The 26,733-nt window shown below is 36.2% G+C and overlaps 1 protein-coding gene across 6 annotated transcripts in view; it reads right to left on the reverse strand.

Moving 5' to 3' along the window:
- LOC109835434 (ATP-dependent RNA helicase SUV3, mitochondrial) overlaps window positions 1-26,733 on the reverse strand; it is a 41,525-nt gene that overhangs the window by 9,947 nt on the left and 4,845 nt on the right. For all 6 annotated transcript variants that reach the window (XR_002245621.1, XM_020403415.1, XM_020403416.1 and 3 more), the window contains exons 5-11: window positions 23,232-23,372; window positions 21,789-21,911; window positions 17,598-17,675; window positions 15,119-15,287; window positions 12,315-12,427; window positions 6,626-6,706; window positions 3,903-3,968 (exon numbers count right to left, since the gene is read on the reverse strand). Coding sequence is in view for 5 of the 6 variants with exons in the window: in XM_020403415.1 (XP_020259004.1) it covers window positions 3,903-3,968; window positions 6,626-6,706; window positions 12,315-12,427; window positions 15,119-15,287; window positions 17,598-17,675; window positions 21,789-21,911; window positions 23,232-23,372 (771 nt within the window). In the remaining variant the exon portion in view is untranslated. The remainder of the gene's footprint in view (window positions 1-3,902; window positions 3,969-6,625; window positions 6,707-12,314; window positions 12,428-15,118; window positions 15,288-17,597; window positions 17,676-21,788; window positions 21,912-23,231; window positions 23,373-26,733) is intronic.

Consider the following 26,733-nt stretch of genomic DNA (forward strand, 5'->3'; position numbering starts at 1 on the left):
GCCGGCGTCGGGCGCACCGACTCACTGCGTGTAATGACCTAGACAAGAAAAATAATTTTAAATTTTTATAAATGAAAATTTATGTAAATAAAGTATTAAATAAGCGTTTTCTTGCAATACATAAATATATATATATATATATATATCACCAACTTGAGCTGTCCCGTTTATAGCCTCTTGGATATTTGTTGGTCTCTTTTTATAGGAGAGTTAGGGTGGCAGGAAAAGTGTTCAATGCCTGTTAACCCATGAAAACCCATCATTCCTTTATCTCTGACAATTCCACCGTTTCATTCCCAACCTAAATGAACAATTAGGAGAATAGAGGAATAGGAGAGGCAAGGAAGGAAGCTTGAATAGCACCTCAAGTTCATAGTTAATTGAGGTATAACCCAATCCTCATTGATCTGAAATTTCTTGATTTAGAAGAAATAAATTTGTTATAAGAACCTAATAGACTGATGTTTTGATATTTCGATAAAGAATTGTGTAATTGCTTTTGTAAATAAAGGTAATAATAATAAAGAAACATACTAACCCTAGATCCGACGGGAGTCTTGTCGCCGGCCGCTCCTGATCGCCGGTGATTCTCTATCGTCGTCCTACCGCCATGGAGAGAGAGGGAGAGGGAGAGAGAAAGATGCCTCAGATGGTCCAGCCGAGAAAAAAAAGAGGAAGGGTTCATTGACTTGCGCCGAGGCCGGGGGAAGGCTCAACCTCGAAGAGGATCGCTCGGCGGCGGAGCTTGAGCAGCTGGGCGCCAAGTCGTCACGGAGGAGGAAGAGAGAAAGAGGGAGAGAGAGAAACCGAAGGAAAAAAAATGAAATGATGAATGAATGAACAAGGAAGAATGAAATAAAGGAGAGAGAGAAAAGGGAAATTAAAATAAAATAGCATAATTTTTTTGGGACCTCTGAAAGATTTTTAGGTTATATATAGGTCCAAAGATAAAAAGGAGTGAAAATATTCATATTATAGGTCATGAATTAATATTAGCTTTATATCTTCATATTATAGGATCTGGTTAATATCCAGGGGAGTAATATTTTGAGAAAGTTGAGATCACTAGAGATGAGTTCATTTCTCACTAGTATTTTATAATATGAAATTGCATGAGTATTATATTTGATTTATCTTGTAATCATATATCATTTTCATATATATAAAGTTAAAATGTGATTTGATCTACTTCTGTTGTGGCCTAAGCCATAAATACTATGTTGATTTCGTATAAGATATAAAAAATCAATTTGATTTTATATGAACTATGAAAAGTGAATTTGATTCTTATGCGATTTCAAATAATTATGGGAATTGCTTTATTTGAAAGCTTTTGAAAAAAAAAATATTTTGAACGTGTTTCAACAGTTTAATGGATTCAAAGATTTTCTATAACTTAGTATCTGATCAAAAATAAAGAAAAGTAAAATATGTAAACTGTTTTAACTAGGATGAGGAGTTTTACCCTTGTTCACTTCATTTGAAAATATCTGTAAATTCTGATACGCAAGGTGTTACTCATTTGACAAGTGATTCTCGATATTTTCAAACCCTCAAAAAGTTCACTATAGAGTAATTATGTCTGTCATATGGTGAATGCATCTTTATTTGGTCCCTCTGTATTGGCCCTTCTGAAATTTATTTTGGCCCCTCTATATTTGGCCAGTAACATATGGTAGTGTTAGGTGCATTCGATTCTCGAGAATTATCTGTTATGTAATGCGTTTTACGTATTCTCATACTACTGGGCTATAATTCATAATCTTAGTGTGACCTATGAGGTGACTTTCACATTCACGAATAACTCATCAAGAATTAAAATTCTGAGAAAATAATAATCATCTTGTTTTGTAAAAATTAGTAGTTCTTTTTCTTTCTTAACGTTGACCCTCATTTAAAAAGGGTTGATTCTAGAAAATATCACAGTATATTCAGTTGCACATAAGAAAGAAAATATAGATGTTGCATTCTTCTTAAAGATGACAATATTATGATATTTGGATCATATTTTGCTAGTTTTAAATTTCTAGTGCAAAACATATAATTCGTTATTTCTAAGAATTGTTCTTATTATTATTTTGTTAGTTATCTAGGAACTCTAGCGGAAATATTCTCACTAAGCTCTAGCTCACCCTGTTATTTTTTAAAAAAATTCAGATCTGGCATAGTTTCATACTAGCCGAACTTTTGGTTATGGCATTTTGCTGAGAGACGTTATATGAAAAGCCTCCTTTTTTGATGTTACATACAGTTAACGGTGTGCTTTATTTTGTAAAATACTTATAACGTTGAGCTTGTAGGTTGTAAGAACCGATTATATACATATTTATAATTGCTCTGAACTTTTATCATCAGCAGGTTTATATATATCTTGAGATAAACTATGTGATATGAAGTGTCAGGCTTGACTCGTGCATGGGACTTGTCTTGTGCATGGGTCGCTGCTGTCGCGTAACCTGTATTTATGAATTTCCGCTGCAGTTTCGGGGCGTGACACTGCGCCCCAGCCGATGGTGCGCAGTGAGTTGGCTTATGTGAACAGAACCAAGTTTCGGGCCTGGTACCCGTATATTTCATTAAACCCTTATGTTTTAAGGTTTCAAGCTATCTTCCCTCTTTCTGTCCTCTCTCACAGTAGTTGCTCCTCGAACTCTCTCTCACTATTCTACCTCCCTAACCCCAACGTGTCAGCCGCCGACGACGCGAAATTAGGTTAGTTTTTTTTCAGTTTCTCTCTTTTTTCGTTTTTTTCTTTTTTTCTTTTTAAAAATAATTAATATGATTACATATTTACATCATGTAATAGACTGTTTCTTTTTTCTTATTATACTCTTTTTGAGGATGAGGAAATTTCACTTTAGTTGGATGGCGATGATGATGAGGATGACTAGACGCTCTGTTATTTTGCTACTTGCTTATTTTATTTCGTAGACTTTTGCTCATGTTGGCTATTATCTTACATTGTGATTTGTGAAAACTTACGAACTTCTCTATGTTATGCATGCTAATTAAGACTCTTTCGTGATTTAGTAGGTGAAATTATATTTCTTAGTCTTTTTATGTGATAATTTATAAACATGTTGCTTATATGTTTCTTTATCTTATGTTAAAAAATATTAGTTTGAGTTGTGCGCCTCAATTCAGTAAGGCGCGCGCATCGTTGTGCGCCTTGTGCATGGTACGCGTAAGCGACCTTTGCCCCCCGCATTGCGCATTGGGCCTCGATAACACTGATCTTGAGTCCTTGACATTTTCTATGTGAAATTTCACAAATATATTTTTTTCATGCATCTTGTATATCTTCAAAAATTTTGTGGTCTAGAGTGCGCCTCGCTTCGCTCAGGCGCGCGCATCGCATTGCGCATTGCGCATGTGCATGTAAACTAACTTTACGCCCCGCATTGCGCCCCGCGCATTGAAAACACTAGTGGGAAATGTGGATCACTCAATCATCACAATAAGATAGCTTACAATAATACAATCATTGAAATATTCGTTTTCTCTAACCATTGCACAAATTCTAAGATATGCTTTGAACTAGTTTGAGTCCTATGGGAAATTTTGACAATTTGCATTGGCTTGAAAAGTGAAACCACTAAGATAGATTTTTCTTTGTTTCTGCTTATAGCACTCTTCGTGAAAAACACTTCACAGTCCATTTTCCTTCACCATATACTGGGCACTAATTCTCAGGTGATTTTTATGCTAAGTTGAAAGCTGGCTGTAACCTGTGAGATTCTGATGAAACATGCTATTATAACTCAAGTGTAAATACAGGACAATGCTGACATCAGTCGGTAATTTACATGGATAGTTCAGTCTTCACAGGTCTCATGGTCATTGGACATTACTGGTTAAGCATATCATTTTGGTAAAATACTCGAATATGAATTAATACATACCAGAATATCTTCACAATCAGCAATGAAGTAATTAGAGGAGAGTTTGGCGCACTCCAAGAATTTTTCCTTCATGACAGAAAGAGGCAATTTAGTATAAAGAATATATGGAATGTGTATTTCATCCATACTAAAAATTCTGAAGGAAATACATAGTAATACATACATGAATTTAAATAAATATACAGCACACATTGGATATATGAGTCCTAAGAAAACTAGAAAGAACTAAAAAAATATTAACGGAAGAAAGTTTTTAGTAAATGTCTACTTTGATATGCCAGGGTGTGCATGAAAGAGAACGAAGAATTGCTACACAAACATCTTTTGAAGATTATTCAAACACACAGATTTACTTTCTATTGAATCACTGCTTAACCAGTTGTCAACTACGTAAGAGAGAACTGACAAGCTACCTCAGGGGCTTACCACGTGAGAAGAAAAAGCTAAGGGAACTGAACAGCAGACCAGTTAAAAAGGATGTCAGTTTAGGCACAAAAAAAGTCATAAATAGCCTATTATAAAGCACAAGTAACATCTGAGGATACTGTTAACTAACAAAACAGGCTTTCAGTCACTTTAATATGCCAGAATACTTAAGTGATTAAGATATGGAAATCACTTGAAGAACCATTGAGAGAACTGAATTGTACACAATAATAGAAAGATGTTTAATTTATTTCTGAACTGTGTAGGAAAAAGGGGGATAGGAGAATGGGATGTCCATAGCAAATTTACTGTGGAAAGATGTAAATATTTGTCAATCATGTTTATTGACTTCACTCTTGTATATTAGATATTTCGATTACATTAATTGTATGTTTTCTTAAGGTACATTAATCATATGCTTTGAAATGGATATATTGAAATACATAAAAATTTGATTATTACACAGATATTTTATGGTTTACTATTTACCAAAGTTTTTAAATTAATTAGCAAATTTACTATATATTAGTATATACTAGTCATAGTATAATTGCTGATGCGAACAAATGTATTGTTCACTTCAGCGTCGCTGAATAAATTTATAGTTACCAATTTTATGTTACACAGTTCAACTTCCCTTTAAGACATGATCACTCTGTCCTTTACGCAACATCCTTCTGGATTCTGTTAGCATATTATATAGTTTATAGTCCTTGACAGTTACTCCTAGTTGAATACTTTGTAAATTAGAGTTCCCGGCAATATTGTTAATGATGGTGTGAATTCTGGTATTTAATTGTGATTCTTATGAAGCAGTGTCTTATTGTAATATCAGAATATCAACAAATAAAATTGAGATTGATTATTAGTTAGTGAAGGTACTTCATTCGAATCCAATACCCAAGGTAATTGTGTGAAACCACTTAATAAGTTGTGTCACTCATTTCAAAGTTTTCAGTATTTTTCAGGTAGTGTTTGGATCCAGAATTCGTGGATAATAACTTAATTAAGAGATAAATTCTTCAACAAGCTGCAAAACATTTTCTGTTAATTAATTTATCTTGAGCTGTATACTTTTGGGTTGACCAAGAAAATTATGCATCTGTGGCTGAGAGATGGAGAAAAGCTTGCAGGAGTTGCTTGTAATTTACATTTTACGATACTTCTTCACTTTTGTTATGGATTCCATTAGGGAAGTTGAATGTTGCTAATAGTAATGTTAACTCCATATTCTGGATTAACGTTTAAATCTGATTGACTAAAGCTTACTTATCATTATTGATCATATCTCCCAAAATTTAGGATGTTGGGGGTTGTTGAAAAACTCATGCATGCATCTTGATATGCATCTTTGTGGTTATATTTTCCTCTCCTTTTTTGGGATTAGAGGTGTCATTGGTTACTCCATGACATTGGGACACGAGCGTCTGGGTGGGAAAATGTTAGAAATATTCTTCACAGATCTTCAAAAAGACATTACAAGCGCTGTGTCATGAAGTTGGCCATTTTGGCACGATGTACAGCTAAATCTATCAAGCACCCACTAGAGATCTCTTGAGCGGTTGAATGCTTATGAGGACCATTTAATTGATTTTCTAACGGAAGGAACTACGGTTGACTTGGACAAAATAAATGAGTTCCTATATGAAGACTCAGCAACCAGCTAGTTTCAATGAAAAGTTAACTCTGAAAGTTTACACTAATCTTAGTTATGGAAGCTAAAGCTTATGTTCGAGTAGTACTGAATGGTAATGGTCCTCCACAACACAAAAAAAAAAGGATTAGTACTGCATGAGAATGGTCCTCTTCTCTTAAGAGGCCTGCTTCTGGTCAAACTTGATACTGATCTAAGATTCACTGATTGATGGCAATCAAGTTTGGCAACATCCCTCATAGTCATAGTGCATGAAAGGAAGATAAAAGTTATCAGTCATTAAAACAATGATTAGGGTAAAAAACTAGACGATGTCAAGAACTCTGGTATCATAGTATCCTCACTTAAGATTTACTAGAGCCATACTAAAATGTAAAAAAAAAAACATGTTAGTTGTAGATTGCAAAATGTTGAGAAAACCTATATTTCACTGTAAGCCTATGAACCTGATCTGAAACCAAGTGTAACCATCTACTAACTTACCAATCCACGACAATGCAAGAAGCTACTTTACCATCAAATCCAATATATACGAGGCAAACAATACAAATGCAGCTAAGTTAATGAGAATTGACTGATTCAGAATATTTAACCAGTTTGACAAATTTATCAAAAGAAGCGAGATGCCAAAGATTTTGCACACCAGTATGGAATGGAAACTAGTTGTTGACTGAAGTCTTGAGTATAATGCCAGAAGATCAAAGGTAGGAAAGAGTCCAGCACGCTGCATGAGAAAGGAAAATTTCTGTTAGGGCAATTTAATATGACACTAAAAGGTAATAATATAATATTATGTAGAAAAAATTGAAACTACTTCTAATAACATCTGATCATGCATGTAATCTATCATAAATAAACTTAATCAAGAAAGTTGTTTAGTTTTTCCTTTGGTTCTGATCCCATAGAGTTCAATCGTTTATGTATATGGGTAAAGATTCTGAGGTATTCTGAGGCTTTCCCAGTTGAGTAATTGGCATTGAAACTATTGTGTTGGACATGAGGGCTAGCTCGGTGGCAAAGCGCCTGGGCAGGGTTATGGAGGTACCAGGTTCTAGACTGAACGATGGCCTTCGTTCAAAAAGAGAAGGAAAAAAACTTGATGATTTCTATTTTTTTTTAAAGGAAGGAAAAAAAACTATTTTGGTGGGGACTTTGTGGAACCTAAGTAGAGTTTTGTTGAATATCAATTCTTTCATGAGCTTAGACATCATGTAATTTGTATGATGAACTCGCTGATGTTTATAAATGACCATAGTCATGAATAAAAGTATAACACTATCCCGTAGAGGTCAACAGAAGTGTACATATTTTCCTTTAAAAGAGAATATCAGCTGATCTTTTTGAAAACAGTAATGTCAAATGCACTGCACAAGCACATAATCTAACTGTTTTACTGATTACATTTGAACTTAGCTTATTGGTGAGTGGTGAGTACGTGGGGTATGTAAACAATGTCCCATAATTTCAGACAGGGATAAGGACACAATAAACTATTATTGGTGTACCTTGGTTGATTATACTAAAGGATGGTTGATTATTTATAATTTCAGACAAGGATAAGGCAAGCATATTAAGAAGCAACATGTAGACCTTTTTAAATACCCAACCTAGAGTTTGCTTGAAATTTATTGAAATGTCAAACAGTTTGGTGCTACTGGATAAACGTAGACAAGTGAAAGACGGCATCATCTATACTCACTGACAAACTGGACATTGATTTCAATATCTTATTTTCATGAAACAGTTGGTTACAAGCATACGAAGGAGCAACATGTATACTTGTTTAAATACGCAACCTAGAGGTTTTGCAAGTTTATAAAAATGTTGAACTCCATTATGTTGTTAGAAAGTCAGAAATGTAGAACATGTGAAAGATAGCGTCACCTATACTCACTGACAAACTGAACACTAATCTAAATATTTTTATTGCATGGAACAGTTGACCACAAGCGATTTGTGAGGCACTATGGTAGTCATCGTATGATACTAGGTAAAAAGCCAATAAGAGATGAAGAAAAATATATCAATCGCCATCCATAGGCATCACATGATGTTCTATGAAAGATGGTCGTGATCCAATGATTTTAACAATATTCGATAAAAAAGGCATAATCTAAGTCAAACTCATGAAATAATTGATGCATGCTAAATTAAATGGCCTCAAAAACCACCAACATGATTAAATATGAAAAATCTACAAAAATTAGACCATTATATTGTTGTTCAGAATAAATTTATTCAATTCTCAGAGTTCTCCCGGCACCTCTAGAAAATTGTTTCGAGTTTATCAACACCCCCTCCCCAAACACTAAGCCGTTTCCCTCATCCCCTTTTTCAGCCTTCTTCCTATTTATCTTATTGCATTTTTAGGTAAGCACGTGTAATTCCAATTATTTTCTTTATCTTTCTTATTATTGTTCTCATTTTTCTGAAATGTTTCAATACTTGTGTTTGTTAACTCTTCATGCACCTGTATTGAACTCATGTCGAATGTATCATCCTCATATCGCATAGTTTCAGTTGTATCACTCTGATACAAGCTGCAATTAAATTAATATTGCTGAAACAAAACCTGAATTGACAAGACCCGGTATTCTATGAGTTGTTTCAGTATGAGAACCTAAATTTCTGATCCAATACCTCTATACCTGTATCAGCTGATTTGAGGCTACCGTTTTCCCTCAAAAATATAACTACAAAAATGAGATAAGGAAATAAATAAGAGCACATCTCAAGTATACATGACATTATGTGATTGTTGTAAAGTAAAACTACAACACTTAACCCTCACCGCAACTTCAGAGTTTCGGTTTAATCGTTAAAAAACTAAAAAATTTATTTTACATGGTACCATAGCAACCCAAGTCTGAATCTCATTGGCCATGAATTTAATGTGGATTTTAAAATAATAGATATCACAGTATGAGTCTAGGTTTCAGCCCATAAAAAAGGCGCTCAACCTGTGAGAGCATGTTATAATATAAAACTATAACTCTCAACTCCCACCATAACTTTAGAGTTTTGGTGTAGTGGTTAAAGACTACAAAATATTTACAATGATCGATGGAAAAGTCGATCACACAGAATGCAAAAGAAAAAAAATTTGGCCTAGTGAACGGGGCTCCCACTATTGTGAGGTCTGGGGTGGGTCAGATGGACACAGTCTTACCTCCACATGCATAGATGTTATTTTCGTGATTCGAACCCAGCAAACTGAGGATTTATTAATTAACAAGTTGGTGTGTTTAATCCCATGATTTGTAGCATACTTCCCCAAATCTAAAATTGGCCTGTCTAACTCGGCAGAGTCACACATGCAATGGCATCATGCACAAATAAACATGTAAACATCATTCCACCAGAAAAATAACATGTATACATCATCCTAAAATCTATTACTTGACAAAGTACGCTACATCCCTTTCATTTTGTAATTGATTCATTTTTACATCTCTAAAGCATTTCATATATTAAAATTCAATATATACTTACATGTGCAAAACACGTATAATTAAAAGTTCAAATATACACAAGTCTTTGACTGGATTCTCAAAAAGTGCCATGTCAAACACTCAATGCATGTGTTCAAGTACAAAATCTACCAAAACTTGTTTTAGACATTATACAAGAGATAGGCTGTCATCATAATAGGATCGACATGATCAAATGTATTTAACAAAATTTGAGAATAGGTCATAAGCAAAGTCAAAACCATGGGAAACAAAAAAGATGAATGCTTAATTAAATAGCCACAAAAATAACTAACATGATTACAGATGATAAATCCACAAACTTACGACCACTTAATTGTTGTTGCTATTTTTTTTTACGTGTCAAAGGACCCTACTACTACACTAAAACTCTAAAGCTCTAGTGAGATAAACTTAATTTATATTCTTACATACCCTGTAAGCTGAGTGACCTTTTTATGGGCTGAAACATGGACTCACACAGCGGTATCGATTTTTTCTCAAAATCCGCATTAAATTTGTGTCCAGTGGAATTCTCATATGCGTATGCTCTGATGATATCATATGGTTTTTATCGATCTAGAAAAAGCTTATGATAGAATGCCCAAAGAGGTAATGTGGTGGGTGTTAGAAAAGAAACATGTATCTAAAATATATATTGATGTGAATAAAGATATGTATGATAAAGTAACAACTAAAGTAAAAACTAATAAAGGAGAGGCTAAACCTTTTCCTATTACCATAAGTTTACACCAAGGGTCAGCTTTAAGTCCTTATCTTATTGCATTGATTATGGACCAACTTACTAAGCACATTCAGGATGAAATATCATGGTGTATGTTATTTGCCGATGATATACTTTTAGTTGATGAAACTAGAAGCGACAATATTTCTAAAGTAGAAAGATAGAGATAAGCTCTTGAATCTAAATGTTTTAGAATTAGTAGAACAAAAAGAGAATATATGGAGTGTATTTTTAGTAAAACTAGGAAAGGAAGAGAGCCTATGGCATATATTGATGGCCAAAAAATACGTAAAACTAATCATTTTTGCTATTTAGGATCAAGTATTAGGCATGATGGTGAGATAGAGGACGCTGTTGTGCATCGAATCAAATTGGAATGGTTGAAATGGAAGAGTCGGTTGGGAGTCTTATGTAATCATAGAATACCAATAAAACTAAAGAAAATTTTATATATGACGATTATAAGACCAAATATGTTTTATGGGTCAGAGTGTTGGGCAATTAAAAAACATGTTCAAAAAATAAACGTAGCAGAAATGAGACTGTTGCGATGGTCTTGTAGGTATACATTAAAAGATAGGATAAGAAATAAGTGCATCCGTAGTAAATTAAAGGTTGCGCCTATTAAGGATAAAATAAGAGAGAATAGATTAAGATTGTTTGGTCATGTACAACGGAGACCCCTTAGTACACCGATTAGAAAAAACAATAATATTAGAGTTAATAGGGCTAGGAGATCTAGAGGTAGACCTAGAATGACATAGTTAGAAGCAATTAAGAATGATATAATTAAGACTAACTTAACGGAGGAGATGATCCATAACAGAATGGAATGGAAAAATAGAATTTATGTAGCTGATCCCAAACATTTGGGATAAAGGCTTGGTTGTTATTTCGATATTAGCCCCCTAAATCTATAGTATTTCAATATTAACCTCCCAAATCTTTGAATTTGATCTCAAATTCCCCTAATCTTCAATATTTTGATATTAGCGCCCCCTCCCCAAAAAAGAAAAAATTCTTTAAAATTGATCTCATGCCTCCCAAATCTTATAAGTATGTTGAAATAAGAACCCTAGTTAAAATCTACCCAAAATAGGGGAATATTCTGTTTACTTTAAGTTTTTCGATGATTTGCTAGTTATACCTCTCACACAAACAGTGATACCCCTCTCGCACAAATCCAACCACATAACCATTTTAACTTATACCCCTTAAACTCCCCAAATCTATTTAATAAAACCCTAACTAAAACTCATGTTCCACTTCATCTTCTCCAATGTCTTCTCCAACGTCTTTCCCAACGGGAATCTATCCGTTGTAAATTTGGGATCAGAGTTGAGAGTCATTGTGGAAGACATTGGAAAAGATGAAGTGGAAAATGGCTTTGGGTTATTTATTAAATGGATTTGGGGAGTTTAACAGGTACAAGCTTAAGTGATTAATGGGTCTAGGTGTGAGAGCGGTATAACTGGCAAATCATCGAAAAAGTTAAAAGTAAACAAAATATTCACCCCATTTCGACCATATTTTAACTAGTGGGGCTTATTTCAACATACTAATAGAATTTGGAGGGCTTGAGATCAATTTCCAATATTTGGGGGGCAAATATCGAAATATTGAAGATTTGGGGGGCTAATATAGATATAACCCAATAATTTTATATTCTAACATTTAGTTTTTGAAGCTCTCCAACAACTTTTATAAAAATCGGTCTTAGGTGACTGAAAGCTTCAGATGAAAACCCAACTGATTGAATGCGCACCAGAAAACAAACAAATGTTTTTTTTAATATTCAGACAATGATATCTCCATTCAATATAAAAATAACTGCTATGATAACTGGATCAAATAATGGTAGTTGGTCTACACGTTACAGTAAATTGTGTTTCACACCCATAAAATGAAGTAACAGGCAAACGACATCAAATAATGGTAGTTGGTCTCCACATTATCCACAGATTTTTTTTTTCCCCTTCCCCTTATTGACATAATTTTCCAATGAATGCATTATCGCAATATGATAGATAAATCAGACGGCAAACTTTTAGCATTACAGAAAAAGAATAAACATTTATAGATGTGTGCTTATTGACAATATTACGGAAAAGAATCACCTCTAATACAGGAGAGGAGGATCCCAGAGCTGAATGAAGCAGAGGTAGATCTTCACCTTTCAAACATGTTACTTCTCCAACAGGAAATTTTGATCCATATCTTCCAGCCCTGCCTATAACAGAAGTGAGAATAGACTCATTGAGCTTTGATGTATTAATACTACCTGATAAGTTCAAGTACTGTGAAGTTAATGCAGTAACAGTTGTACCAGTTACTATAGAGTTACAAAGTAACAGGTATAAATTTTACAGCAGTTTTTTGTTCCTTTTATTTTGTAGATTATAAATTAGAATCGTTCATTTTTTTAACTAGATTCCCAAACGACCATCTAAATCTTATTTATAAATGAGTATGGACTGAAACAAACCCAATTCATGTTCAACAAGACTTAGAAAGTGGATGTGTAGGATAGACATTCTAGACATTCTAGAAGTGTATAACAAGTGTTTTAAGCTAAAACAAACAGAATTGTATACACGTCTGAATAAATGTATGCTTATGTTCAAGAAGTGTCGGCATCCAGTACGAACATAGGAAGTGTCAGGTACGGACACGATAGTCTCAGGTACGGATACAAGTACAGGTTCATGATAGAAGTAGCCATGCAACATGGGTGATGGTCAAAACTGCGCTGGTGAGTAAAAGAAAAAAATAAAAATAAATGCACTAATGAACCTGGCTTATTCAATGAATTGCAGTTCTAGAGATTGAAGAGAACAACATAATATGTAAGCATATCCACTATTGTATGTGTAAATTTTTATCTCCTGAAATGGGGATTTCGTTTGTATTTATAAGAACAGCTTATTACAAACTAATGAATCAAAGTTACAACAGAAGCGGAGGGAATGCCCTCCTTGTTTAACGTGGGGACTTCGGTAGCGATAGGATGCCTCGCTCAGTTCTCGCACTGAGTCTGCTTCACTTGGACGATTCGATCGAGGTTGCTGGTGAACTTCAGTACATAGTAGAAGCTTGATTGGGTAAGTTCAATCAACTGAGGCCAAACAGAGGCTTGTGCTGGTTGGCTGACTGCTTGGAGAGAGCTACCATGCAAGAACTTGCAAAGAGTCTAAGACCTCAAGTCTGAGAGTTCAGACGAGTCTGCAAAGAGCTATTATGCAAGAGTCTGCAAAGAGCTTGAGAGTCAAGTCTGAGAGTTCAGACGAGTCTCTTCAAATGAAGGGGTCTTTAGCAAATGAGCCAAGTTTCAACCTTTGGAAGATTAGCCAGCCAAGCAAGCAGCAGCTAATCCTCTTCTTTCACGTTGGCTGAAAGTGACTTTAAATAGACAAGGGATGGTATGGGTCATCCCTTGATTTGTGGGATTTGACCACTAGTAAGGGTAAGAGAGTCAGCCGTCCTAGCTGTGGGATGTGACCACTTAGGGGGTCCTGTCAGCTGCCCTACTCTTACTAGGTGAGGAGCGTCATACTTTCTCCCTTGATTTGTGGGATTTGAACACTGATGTGACTGTTCTCATACTCCAAGTGGGCAGCTGACAATGATGACGGATTTCTAGTTATTAGGCGAGCTTAGTCCGCGCAGGCGAGGTGCAGGCTGTCAGGCGAGCTTGGTCTTCAGGCGAGCTCGAACTTTCGTGCTGACGAGTCGACCAAACAGGCGAGCTTCAAGCTGTCAGGCGAGCTAGGCCTTCAGGTGAGCTTGGTTCACTGTGCAGGCGAGGTGCAGGCTGTCAGGCGAGCTTGGTCTTCAGGCGAGCTTGGTTCAATGTGCAGGCGAGTTGTGCAGGCGAGGCTGTGCAGGCGAAGCTGTGCAGGCGAAGCTGTGCAGGCGAGCTGTGCAGGCGAATCTTATTCAGGCGAGCTTCAATGCTGTTAGGCGAGCTCTATCCTTGTAGACAGACTTCCTTGTAGGCGAGCTTCAGCCTTTACAGACGAGCTTCAGCCTTTAGGCGAGCTACTGAACATGCTTCGAAGAATAGGTCATAACTTTCAAACCGTAATCGGAATTGGACGAATTATATATGAAAATCGACTATCTCGACGAGACGGAGCCGACCAAACTCACCCCATAGGCTTCGGTTTGCTCCTGTCCGTTTCGCCAAATTCCTTCTGGTTTGAGAGATATCAGCGTTTTTTCCCTTTTTGCTATTTCAGGCGAAGTTTTAGCAGTTTTGTTCTGAACTTCTCTGATAGGGATTAAAGACAATTTTTATTGCCTACAACTATATTCTTCCCTTTAAAGGAATATTGGATGAACAAGAATTCCATGCAAGGATGATATTGCAAAGAATCCAATCATATGCTGAAACTTTGGCACTAGAAGAAATTAGTCATATAGTTGGAATGGGAATATGTAATTTCAAACATTAAATAAGAATTCAAGAAAATTACACTTTCTCAATATGGGAGTGGAATTTTAAACTTCACAAGTCTGATCATTTGAATACTTCTGTCATAATTCTGTACATGCGTTAAAAACAATTGTGCATTCTCTTCAATTATTTAAGAGGCTAAATTTATGACTATACTTCTCCACAAAATTGATAGAATTTTGCTAAGAAACAAAAAATCTATCCTGTGAGTCTCATTTTACATATTTAGAGTGGTAGGAGCAATTAAAACTGATATTCCCTTACCAAATAACTGGAGTAAAGATAAAACATGTTCCAAAATTAGTTATGAACTATGCCAAGGACAGAAGAATTAGCATGAAAAACAAAGAAAACTCACTTTGAGTTGACTTGAAGAAAGTAAAGATCACTAACTGCCAAAACTAATTCTACAATGGCATGGAAGAAATGCTAAGTGACATGTGCTTTTAGCAACAAATAAAACACCTGCAATCTGCTTAATTTCAGGCACGGTAAGATCCCTCGTCTGCACGCCATCAAATTTCTTCAATGTTGAAAAGATGATTCTAGAAATGTTCAGATTGAGACCCATTCCAATAGCATCACTGGCTACAAGAACATCAAACTCACTGCTTTCGTCATTGAACTTTGAAGCCTGCAAGCTCAAAAGTCAAGATTCACTTGGTTTATTCTGTACAAGGAAATATAACGATCTGCAACCATATGACAAATGCAATGTTGAAAGACTATTTTACCCCAAGCATGCAACTGCAGTTCTCCACAAGATTCCTATGTCTCCACATAAAATCATATAGCAACTGCAAATCATACTATAGGACCTCGGACTGAGCATTTAGTGTAAGATTTGTCACTTCATGAATAAAGTAAAATATTGCATATTAGATACTTACTTGACATCCAAACTGTTTATGTGTAAAGCTTTCGAAAACTAAATAAGTAATAGCTGCAATTGATGACTCTTCTTCCTCTCCTCGTTCATACACTTCTCTTTTATTGTTGATGTTTCTCTATACCTCAGCTATTATGTGCAATGCTACCATCATTGTTGCACCTAATTTTCCTTTTATTGACTTTAAGGCAGTTTTTATATAAATTGTATGAAAATAAAAAGGAAATAATCATTGTTTAAGCAGCACTCAAGCAGACAGTTGCCAAGTAATAGGCCCGTCACCTTCTGCTTAACATTTTGCCCCCCTTGTAAACATGGATTGCAACGAAGAGGATGTTACTCCCAACACTATTCGACGTCAGACATTTATCTTCTCTATTTGGTTTTTTTTTATTTGTCCTCTCATTTCAAAATTTCTCCAAAAAAGTTCTTCTCAAATCCACTCACAAATCAGAAACCCTACATTAGTGCAACTCCATAAGCACATCCATGGCCAAGGAAGAAAAATAGACTGCCATGTCACAATGGTTTCCATTCTGGGACTTGACGTATCACCATTTCTCCAAAAATGGTAACATAATTCAATGGAATCAACATAACCTTAGTATGCCCCTAGTTGTTCTTGCGTGTTAAGAATTAATGTTATCTCACGTGGTTTTTAATTGAGTACAAGAGCACATTAAGTGTCCGAGATTCTTTCAAAAGGTTAAAGCTTCTCCACATGATCCAAGAGATCTCACGTGGTAAAAAATGTTGAGTTAACTTTAGCTTGCTATCGGTTATTATCACGTAATCCTATATTTAAATATTTTGGGGTTTTTTTTTTTTGACATTTGGAACTTGACTATAACCACCTGATCCTCCACCATCAACATCCTCTGACCAGCAACAACCATGACTCAAAAATGTCTTCATGCATAGAAAGACAAACTCACTTTCGCTCCTGGCCTCTAATAATTGTGCATGAACGTCAATGAGCAAAAGGCATCAATAAATATAATAGGAGAATAGGAGATAAAGCTCTTCTTTCACTGGTTAAGAATTTGAACAAGGATATAATCTGGATATAAATTAAACTTCTCATCCTTATGTTTACAGTAAAGCTTCTCAAGTAGATTTTTTACCAGACCATTCTCCGCTCATCTTTCGTGTGTGAGAGAGAACAATCAGCATGCATGTCTTACGCATGTCTTACCCCGATCCTTCATGTGAGTAAGAATAATATTTATTTCACTAAGAGAGAACAATCAGCGTGTATGTCCTACCCCGATCCTATATCTTCTCATCCATTCACTAAGTATTTATGTCTGTAGTGAAGCTTCTCAAGTAGATTTTTACCAGACCATTCTCCTCTCATCTTTCGTGTGAGAGAGAGAGAACAATCAGCGTGCATGTCCTACCCCGATCCTATATGTTCTCATCCAGTCACCAAGTATTTATGTTTGTAGTGAAGCTTCTCAAGTAGATTTTTTACAAGACCATTCTCCTCTCATCTTTCATGTGAGAGAGAGAACAATTAGCGCACATGTCTTAACCTGATCCTTCATGTGAGTAAGAATAGATTTATTTCACAAGAAAAAAGTGTATGAAACAAAGAAAAGGAAAAAACATCACATAGGGTACTAAGTCAAATCAACTAGGATGACAAAGATACTAGTATCCATAATGAGACATATATAGAATAAGATAGGAAAGAAAAATAGTAAAAGTGCAGAAGATAGATATTGTTGACAGAACTATATGAAATACCACACTTTTATGCAAATGTTAGTTACGCTGATGAACTATAAAGCGCACAAAAACAACAAAGCCTTTATCCCAAAATGCTTGTATGCAATTCATGAGTATATTCTTCCATAAGTTCTAATAAGGGACATATGTGTTAACTAATATCATATCCTTCTTAATTTCTTTTTAACTCGTTCTTTAGGTCTACTTCTAGTCTTCTTTGCCCCAGAAATGATAATCTTATCACTTCTCCTAACTGGTGCATAATTATAAAGCACGGAACTTAAATGATACACGTAAGAGAATTTTTAAAACAGCGGGAAGTACCTGTTTAGTTCGAGTTTCAGGTGGTAGTGAGCCATATACGACAGAACAAAGATGCTTCTCTTCCTTTTCAATTCTTCTCTGCAGAAATTAAAAAGAAATGTATGTGAGAAAAAAGATAAGAAGACATACAATAGCATATCAAATAAACAGACCAACAAACAACTTGTTGGTCATTATTCAGCAAGTCATCTGCTCAAGGAAAAGCAGCGGAAGCATGAGTTGTTAAACAATTGTACTTTTATTTTAGTGGACAAGATTGATCTAGGCATTTGATAAAGAAAAAGTTGCTCCAAAAGAAATACGGAATAGATAGCTTATTATGATACATGGCTATTAACTTAATTCCAAGAATTTCTGCTTCGAAGCCTACAGCATTAGCTTCATGGAGACAGCAACCAAAGCTGGGATGCAAACAAGCTTGACCTTTTTATAAGCTCTAAACCTCATGTTTGTTCGACGAATATTATCCTTATAATTAATGTTACAGAAGACGCTAAGCACACTAGGCGTTCGAACCAGGGTCTAGAGCCTAGGTGGCTAGGCGTGCAGCGTGTAGGTGTTTACCTAGGTGGGTGTTGGTAGAGAGCTGTGAAGGTGGGTGTCAGCGACTGCAGGAGGTGTCGGTGGATGTCAGAAGAGGTGGGAGGAGGCTAGGAGGTGGAGAAGGAGGCAGCGGGAGAGGAGGGGTGATCGGGAAGAGGCGGGCAACTACGGAGATGCTAGTGGGTGTCGAAAGAGGCGGGGAAGGAGGTGGAGTAGGAGGCAGCGGGATAAGGAGGCGTCGAGAGGCGAGGCGATGGGAAAGGACTCGAAGGATAAGGGAGAGCTACGGAGGTGGGTATCAGCGGTTGCGGATGAAGAGCACATGAAAGAGAAAGAGATAGGGTTTAGGTTAAGTGAAGCGGGTCGGTATGGGTTATGGGTTCGGGTTTTGGTTTTTTTTTTTTTTTTTTTGGCTTAAAATTGGGTTTTTCTTTTCTTTTTTTTTTTTTGTTTAAAAAGCTAGGCGGCCTACCTAAGCAGACCCCCTAGCCCTAGGAGCCGCCTAGGCAGGAGCGAAGCCTAGATTGGACACTCCGGCCAAATCTAAGCCGTAAATAGTCCGCCTACATCTAGGCGTCCGCCTAGGCCACTTTTTACAACATTGCCTATAATTTATCCAGGTAGATGCTCTTTGTATTACTCATCATTTAGGTATTATCAACATAGAGCGGACAAGGTTTTGCGGTTTATGTACCTTTTATATGGACCTCATTCAGAAAATAAATCCTCTAATGATGTAATATATATACACTAAAGGCTTTTAATAAATCCTCTAAAGATGAAATACATCAACACTAAAGGCTTTTAATTTTGATGAAAAGTAGACTGGCATTTTAATTTTATTTCCCAAGGCATGACAAAAGATGGAAGCAGAACCAGCTAAAGGTATATATACCTGTGATGACATTTTTCATAATAAATGTTACCTAGTCACAAATACAACATGAAAAGGTTGAGACGATATCTAGTGTAAAGGAAGACGGTATCTAGTGTGAAGTACTATGTTACACAGAGTTACAGACAGGGGTACAGGAATAAGAATGGGACAAGGAAATTTTGTAAAAGTGAGGATAAGGACTATTATGCTTTTAAGAGAAAAAAGCATCTTCTCCTCTCGTAGTAATGAGCATGCCCAAAGTTGTGCATTCTTTCTATTGTAATATATCAAGCTCGCAATAATTGGTTAGCTCCGAGCCTAGAAATATTAAGCTGAAACAAAATATTATCAGATAGGATGCGTAAGGTTACATGAGCAAGATAACGAAAGGATTATTAATATCTTTGTTAATATCAGTTATCTAACAAGGGGTATATTGATGGATTATGAGTGGTGTAAGGGTACTTAGGCTTTCTTACACGGTTGATTATTAAGCTGATAGTTACGTCCTGCACATGAATAACACTTAAGAGGTCGGAGTTGGGATCTCCGGTGGTTCCTTCGACGGTCAAGTCAGCTTTGAGCTTGAGTAATGAAGAAGAGTTCAAATGTATAAGGGTTATTTTGGGCAGAATTTTCTTACCCTAAGCAGCAGTCAACACCTTCCTTTTATAGTAGATCCAAAGGGGCAAATGAGTTATGGCCGAGTTAAGCAGGCGGCTCCATTGGCATTTACTTTACACGTGTCAGTTGTAGAGGGGGGTGAGTCACTCAGGTGTGTAATGTGAGGGTGAAAGAATGTGCGTAGTGCTGACGAGGTTCAATAAGTCATAAAAACTTTTAGGGTTAGAGAAATAATGACTCTGACCACGTATTTAATGTGATCGCAATTGACTGTCAACAAGGGGCTTGAGGATGCACAGCCTTCAGACTCGTCTCGCTAGAGGCGATAAACGCCGTCTTTTTAGTCAACCTCACAAATTGTTGGCCTAGAGGAGCCGAGTGCCTAGAGGGAGCGGGGTCGACTGAAATGGTAGGTTGAGTGATGATGCTTCTCGTCTCGATCTTACCGGTAGGTCAACAACTACCATCTTTTTAGTCGGCCTTACAAGTTCTCGGCCTGACGGGATCGACCATTGAAATTGTTCAAATCGTCCCTCTTTGAATATGGTTGATTGGGCATAGAGTGGAACACGTGTCGGCTCCTCATATAGGGATTAACACTTAACTATTTGCATGATATAACACTGACCCTTTTCATTCGAACTTGGTTGGCCCAGTCCGAGTAAAATGTGAGCAGTCAACGGTTGGCGATACCCAAGGCACATTTATGAGGAAAGCGATGGGTCGCTATTGATGTGATACTATGACGTCACTAGGGATTGTGCGCGGTCGTCGCCGCATTTCTTGAGTGTAAGATGCGTGTCAACCGAAGGACAGCGCTTCGGTTCTTGTGCGGTCTGTTCAACTTCCGAGGTTGATCCAAAACCATCGCATCTTCAATTGAGTCGGCCGCTCTGATCTCGACATGCGTCTATCTCTAAATATATATATATTATATATATATATATATATATATAATATATAATATATAATATATATATATATATATATATATAATATATATATATAATATATATATATATATAATATATATATATATATAATATTTAAATAATATATATCAGCTCTACAGAGGGGTTTTGTTTACAAACTATCTTAAACTATGAACCTGTAGATCTCTCCACCGAGCGATTTTTGGCTAACTTCCAACGATCTCTAATGGCTTCCACTGCTCCTATTCATCGGCCGTAATGAGATGAGGATTAACCTCTTAAGGAATTCTAGCTTGAAGCTCTGCACAACGGAGCTCGAGGCCTACTACAATCGCTACGATCTCCCCAGAGCGTTCACCTTGTCGGTGCCAGAGAGGGCTCATGCTATGTATGATCACAGCGGTGTGATGGCCCAGATCTACCTTAGCACTTGGAGTATGGACTTCAACTACCGTTCCACCTCTTCCTCTCTCATGTCTTCGAGGCTTTGGGGTGTCTCTCTAGCAAATCAAGTCGAACTCCATCGCCACATTAGTGGGGTTCGTGATAATCTATCACCGGATTGGAGTCAATCCGACCGTGTGCATACTCGGTCACCTCCTTAGTGTTAAATCTGGGAAGGAGCACTTCTTCTTCCAGAACTTGGACGGCTTCAAAGTCATCTTGAACGACTCCCGAGTCAAATAAAGACTGGAAGGAGGTCATGTGGAGAAATGATGACTTTGATCATGCATTTAATGTGATGGTAATTGACTGTCAGTGGGGGGGCTCGAGGATACACCGCCTTCCGACTCGTCTCGCTAAAGGCTGATAAATACCGCCTTTTTAGTCAGCCTCACAAGTTGTCGGCCTAGAAGAGCCGAGTGCCGAGAGGAAGCGGGGTCGACAGGAATGGTAGGCCATGCTTCTCGTCTCAATCTTATAGGTAGGTCGATAAGTACCGTCTTTTTAGTCGGCCTCGCAAGTTCTCGGCCTGACTGGTTCGACCATTGAAGTCGCTTGAGTCATCCCTCTTCGAATATGGTTGATTAGGCATAGAGTGGGACACGTGTTGGCTTTTCATTTTGGGATTAACACTTAACTATTTGCATGATATAACAATCTCAAATTATCAACACAATGGGCATGTGTAGAGACAAATAATAAACAACCATTTTCATTTTTTTGTCTTAATAAATATAACAATAAAAATACGCACTAGAAAACTTAGCAGACCTTCAGCTTATATATCCCACGCCTCGAGAAAGTAACAATGCAATCACCAGTTCTAATGTTAGAGAAGGACCCAAGTGGAGTTTTTGAGGGCACCAGAGGGGACAATCTCTCATAATATTGAACCTATGTAAAAATAAGAACAGATTATGACATGTTAAAATATATGAAAAGGTTACAGAAAATAACCATATACCTCTATGCTCTGAAATTGCATGATGGCAATGCAAAACTTGAAGTGTGAGAAAAATTGAAAGAGCCAGAGAGGAATCTTTCATAATACGGAACCTAAGTAGAAGATATAAGTGTGCCGAATTAAATATACAAAAAAGACTACAGTACAGTCTCAAATAATAGAGAGATGGCAAAAATATGTACACATCGAGTTATTTCAAACAAGCATTTATTGTGTATATATCAAGAGAGCAGGCTTTCAGAGTCATTTTTCCTCGGTTTGGCTGTGGGTTTTAGGGCAAACTTTTTGTGGTTATTGGTTGATTTTTTTTTAGTTTAGGCTCGGATTGATTGAGATGGTAAGGGAAGATAACTGCTCATTTTGAACGGAGAGCTACGCTTTGGTTTGTAATTCTTTGCAGAAGAATAGCCTCCAAGAAAAACTGCATAGGGCCTTTTGGCTATCTTGGTCTTTCTCATTGCTTTTTATAGATTATAATTGTTCTCTTTGTACTATACAGTGATAAAAACTTTTTAGATCAGACAAGCCTCAAATATTCAAATATGGATCTTACTTATGATAGTAACTTAACCTTTCTTGTTACATCCAATTAAATTTACTATCTTGGATAGTGAGCCTGAACCACTAACTCGCTACTTGTAATGTTGACCATAACCAACTAATTAACTACTTGGGACAGAAACTCACAACTAACTAAATACCACATTACTTTTGTGTCTGTGTAAAAAATATGTAGCCTAGTTTCGAACTTGCGCAATACTTTTATGAACCGTTCCAAAATGAACAAGAGTTCATGAAAAAAAATGCAGACAGTCAAAAACATAACCGAGCAAACAAAGAGGCCAGAGAGGATTATGCCGAGTTGGTGCCACCACTGCATAGTTTCCCATTTTTGAAAACTTACATCAACCAAAAAGATCCTAACGAAGTACTTTCAAGGCAGATTTTTCACAGTAATTGAACTAAAAGCCGACTTCTGCAATTCATCATAAACGGAGGTGTATCCAGCATAATATGAAATAATAGTATCCAAATCAGGGTTAGGTCTATTATGACTTTTCTACTAGACCACAAGAAGCTGAAACGGTAAAGTTAAATTATTATAGCATAAGTTTCATAACCTTAATAAATACCTAAATTTATATCAAAAATGACAAAAAATAGAACACTGAACGAAAGGAACTTGTATAGAATTAGATAAGAGTACACGAACAAAAATGTATGCATATAATTAGGACTAAGAAAGAAACCTGGACGACATCATCAGTTACTTCCAATATACTCTGGATAAGAGGAACAGCAGCTGGGTCTCCACAAATGTGAAGTTCATCTGAGCAGATCCCTAACAATGCACGAGTAAATGAATACCCTCTTTGTTTGCATGCTACCATCTACAGAAACCAAAGCAAAAGAGTAAGGAAATTGATAATGAACTATCAAACTGAAATTACCTTTAGAACCTTGCCAGCAAGAAGAGGTATATAAACTAAAGTGACTTAATCTAATTATTAGACCGAGGTATTACAACAAACAAATAACAAATAAGTGAAGACAATCTAATTGCTTAGGATGGCAACCTAATATGAGTTCACATTGTAAATAAAACTTTGTGAAAAAAATTAACGAGAATATATATAGAGAGAGAGATGAGCTTATGTCAACTTAAGTGGATAGAAGACAATGTCCACCAAACTTTTTATCTACTCGTCTTGTCTTTAGATTAGTGCCATCAAGAGATGTACAAATCTCAAAAGACTCTTCATATCTTTCACGGATCCCAAGGCAACATGCCAACATTAATGGATAAAAAAGTTGGTGGCTCCTATCCAACTTAAGTTTTACATAAGATTCTTCTCTCTCTCTCTCTCTCTCTCTCCTCTCTCTCTCTCTCTCTCTCTCTCTCTCTCTCTCTAATATATATAATATATATATATATATATATATATATATATATATATATATATATATAGCTGGTGTCTTTTTTTGTTAAATGAGCTATGAAGAGATAGAAATGGTGAAGGTCCATACTTTTCGATGCAGCAAGCAGCACAGGCTAGCTTGTTGAGCCTAAATGAGTTGCCACCTTATACCCATAATACACATACACACATAGAGACACAAATGAGTTGTCACCTCATACCCATAATACACACACGCATGCATGCACACATACAAAACTGAAAAACAAAAAAGAAACTTTCATTAGACTATATAAGAACTGGCCATCATTTAATTCTCTCTGTACCCGAATACTATGCTATTAAGCATTTTTTATGGAATAATGACTGTATTTAGAGGCTCATGGAAGCAACACTAACTTCCAAATTATGACAAATTTAAATCTTAGAAGTTTTGTCACTTCTTAAAGGTAGATTTTATTTTTTTACCTTTTTCTTTTATTTTATTTTTTTGGTTATTCCTTTTAGACATGTTTGATGCTAGTATCACAAATGATCTATTATTAACAACTTTCAAGTTTCATTGATGAAACTTGAGTTTAACAGGATGTCACCGTTCTTTTTAAAAAAACCAAGTCCAAGGCCCGCAAGCCCATTGACGCAATGTAAGCCTTGAGACTCACTGAATGTAGCGTGTTGTGTGGCTCAAACCATTGCCAAATCAATTAGCCAACGCTACACTTTAGCCCATTATATTACATCAGAAACACTTCAACATCTTCACAATTACCCGATATGGGACTAAACACATGAGGTATCACAATCACTTCACCTTACATACTCTACGTCCTCGTCGTGACAATGACAATTGATTCATCACAATATCACCGCCAAGCAATGTGGACTCTACAGATGACTCCTCCGGATTCTAGAGATGGCTCACACCGTCCTCACGCAGTATAGAACTTAGTCTAGCATAGCATTTAGTTCCAACAACTTCTCAAGAAGTCTTTTGCCTATAAACCCAAAGTTTTGTCATCGTTTATTTTTTATGCACCTACTTCAAAGAAGAATGTTTACATATGAACAAAGTTTTATCCCCCATTTATTTTTAACCCACACACTTACAGAATCACACTTAGCCGTCAATTTCTGCCATATGCCTAAATTTTTGTTTTTTTTATTTGAAAATCGCATGTTTACTCCAATTTATTTTTAGACCCACTCATTTCCAAAATAGGATTCATGTCTATAAACCCTAAGCTTTACTCCTGATTATTCTTTAAACCTATGTATGTTTAAAGTTTTACTAGGTCCCCCCCCCCTCTAAACTCAAAGTCTTACCCATGATTTATTCTTAAGTTCATCTACTTCCAAAGAGTATTTTGCCTATAAACCCAAATTATTAAAGTCAATTTGTATAACATCAGCCTATGAACCCAAAGGTTTGCCCCTATTCATTTTTAAACTCAATCAACCAAAGTCACTCTTAGGCCTGAAACACTCGACGTAAATAATTTTAAACTTACTTTATATAGCATCACTTTATTATACCATATATGGTGATATATTGGTGTAACTTTATATACGTTTGTTCTAAGTGATTAGGTATTTGGTATATTAAAATAAGATACTCAAATTATAATTTTCTTAAAATTTTTCACAATAATGACGCTACATCACAAACTGTAGATTGATTCTTTGTTTATAAACTCACTTGATATATGGTCTAATTTGCTACATTTTAGTGCAATTTGGTATATTTTTCTAAGTGATTTGAACTACGATGTTTTTTTGTACCAACTAGTTCTAACGTTATTTATTGTAATTTTTCAAGCTAACGTCGTGGCATCGGGTGGGCTATTTTTGCTCGTTAATTCGGAACACTATGAACTCTGCTATTATGTTGGATGTGTTAGAACTATGAATCAAGTCTTTATTTTGTGATTTGGTCATACATATTATTTATCTTAACACATTTTTATGTAATAATTCGCAAACATGTTCTTTTGTGCTTGATTATCTATCTTGAATAATTGTGTTTGTCATGTGCGCCTCAAGCGCATGCATCACAATGTGCCTATGCACGTAAAAGAACTCGCCCCATATTGCGACTCACGCATCGATAACACTGTTCATAATCACTAATAATGTATGAAAATATGCCTATCTCTTTAACTCAATTAGGATTAGTGTTCAAATATTAAATCCTTTGCAGTAAAAACTAGTGTATATACATAACGAAAAGCTCTTGTAAACTTAAAATGGACCGAGGGCCCAAGCCACAAACATTTTTATCCCTTAGATTTGCTTTGAGTGTCTTGATGTGTGATACATATTAAGGCACCCATCTCAAAAATAGTTTGATATTGTATCACATATCAACACGAAATTCAAAGAATATCCAAGGGACAAAAATTTGGTTGATGGAACTCTCAGTCCACTTAGGCTTGGTTTGGTAAATGGTGAGATGAGAGGAGGGGATGGAGTCGAGGGACAAAAATAAGTTGTGGTAGGTAAGGGTTTCAGAGAGGGAGATGAGTGAAGGGTGGGGAGGGTCGATTTAAAATGAACTAGAAATGAGGAGAGAGAAGAATCTCTCTAAATTGGAGGGTCACAAGAGAGAAAATGAACTACCAAGTGGCACATCTCCCCTCTCCTTCACTCCAACAAAATAAGAAGCGAGAAAGGTATGTTCTTTGCACCTCATTGTACCTCCCCTTCGTCTCCCCTCTTCATACCTCTTACCGAATCATGTCTTAAGTTTACGTGAGCTATAGTATGCATGTACGTACATATGCATGCATGTACATATATACATGTGTGTACATATATGACTTGCTTTTAGTTGATA

This window comes from Asparagus officinalis, chromosome 3 (genome assembly GCF_001876935.1).
Source record: "Asparagus officinalis chromosome 3, Aspof.V1, whole genome shotgun sequence".
NCBI classification, from domain to species: Eukaryota; Viridiplantae; Streptophyta; class Magnoliopsida; order Asparagales; family Asparagaceae; genus Asparagus; species Asparagus officinalis.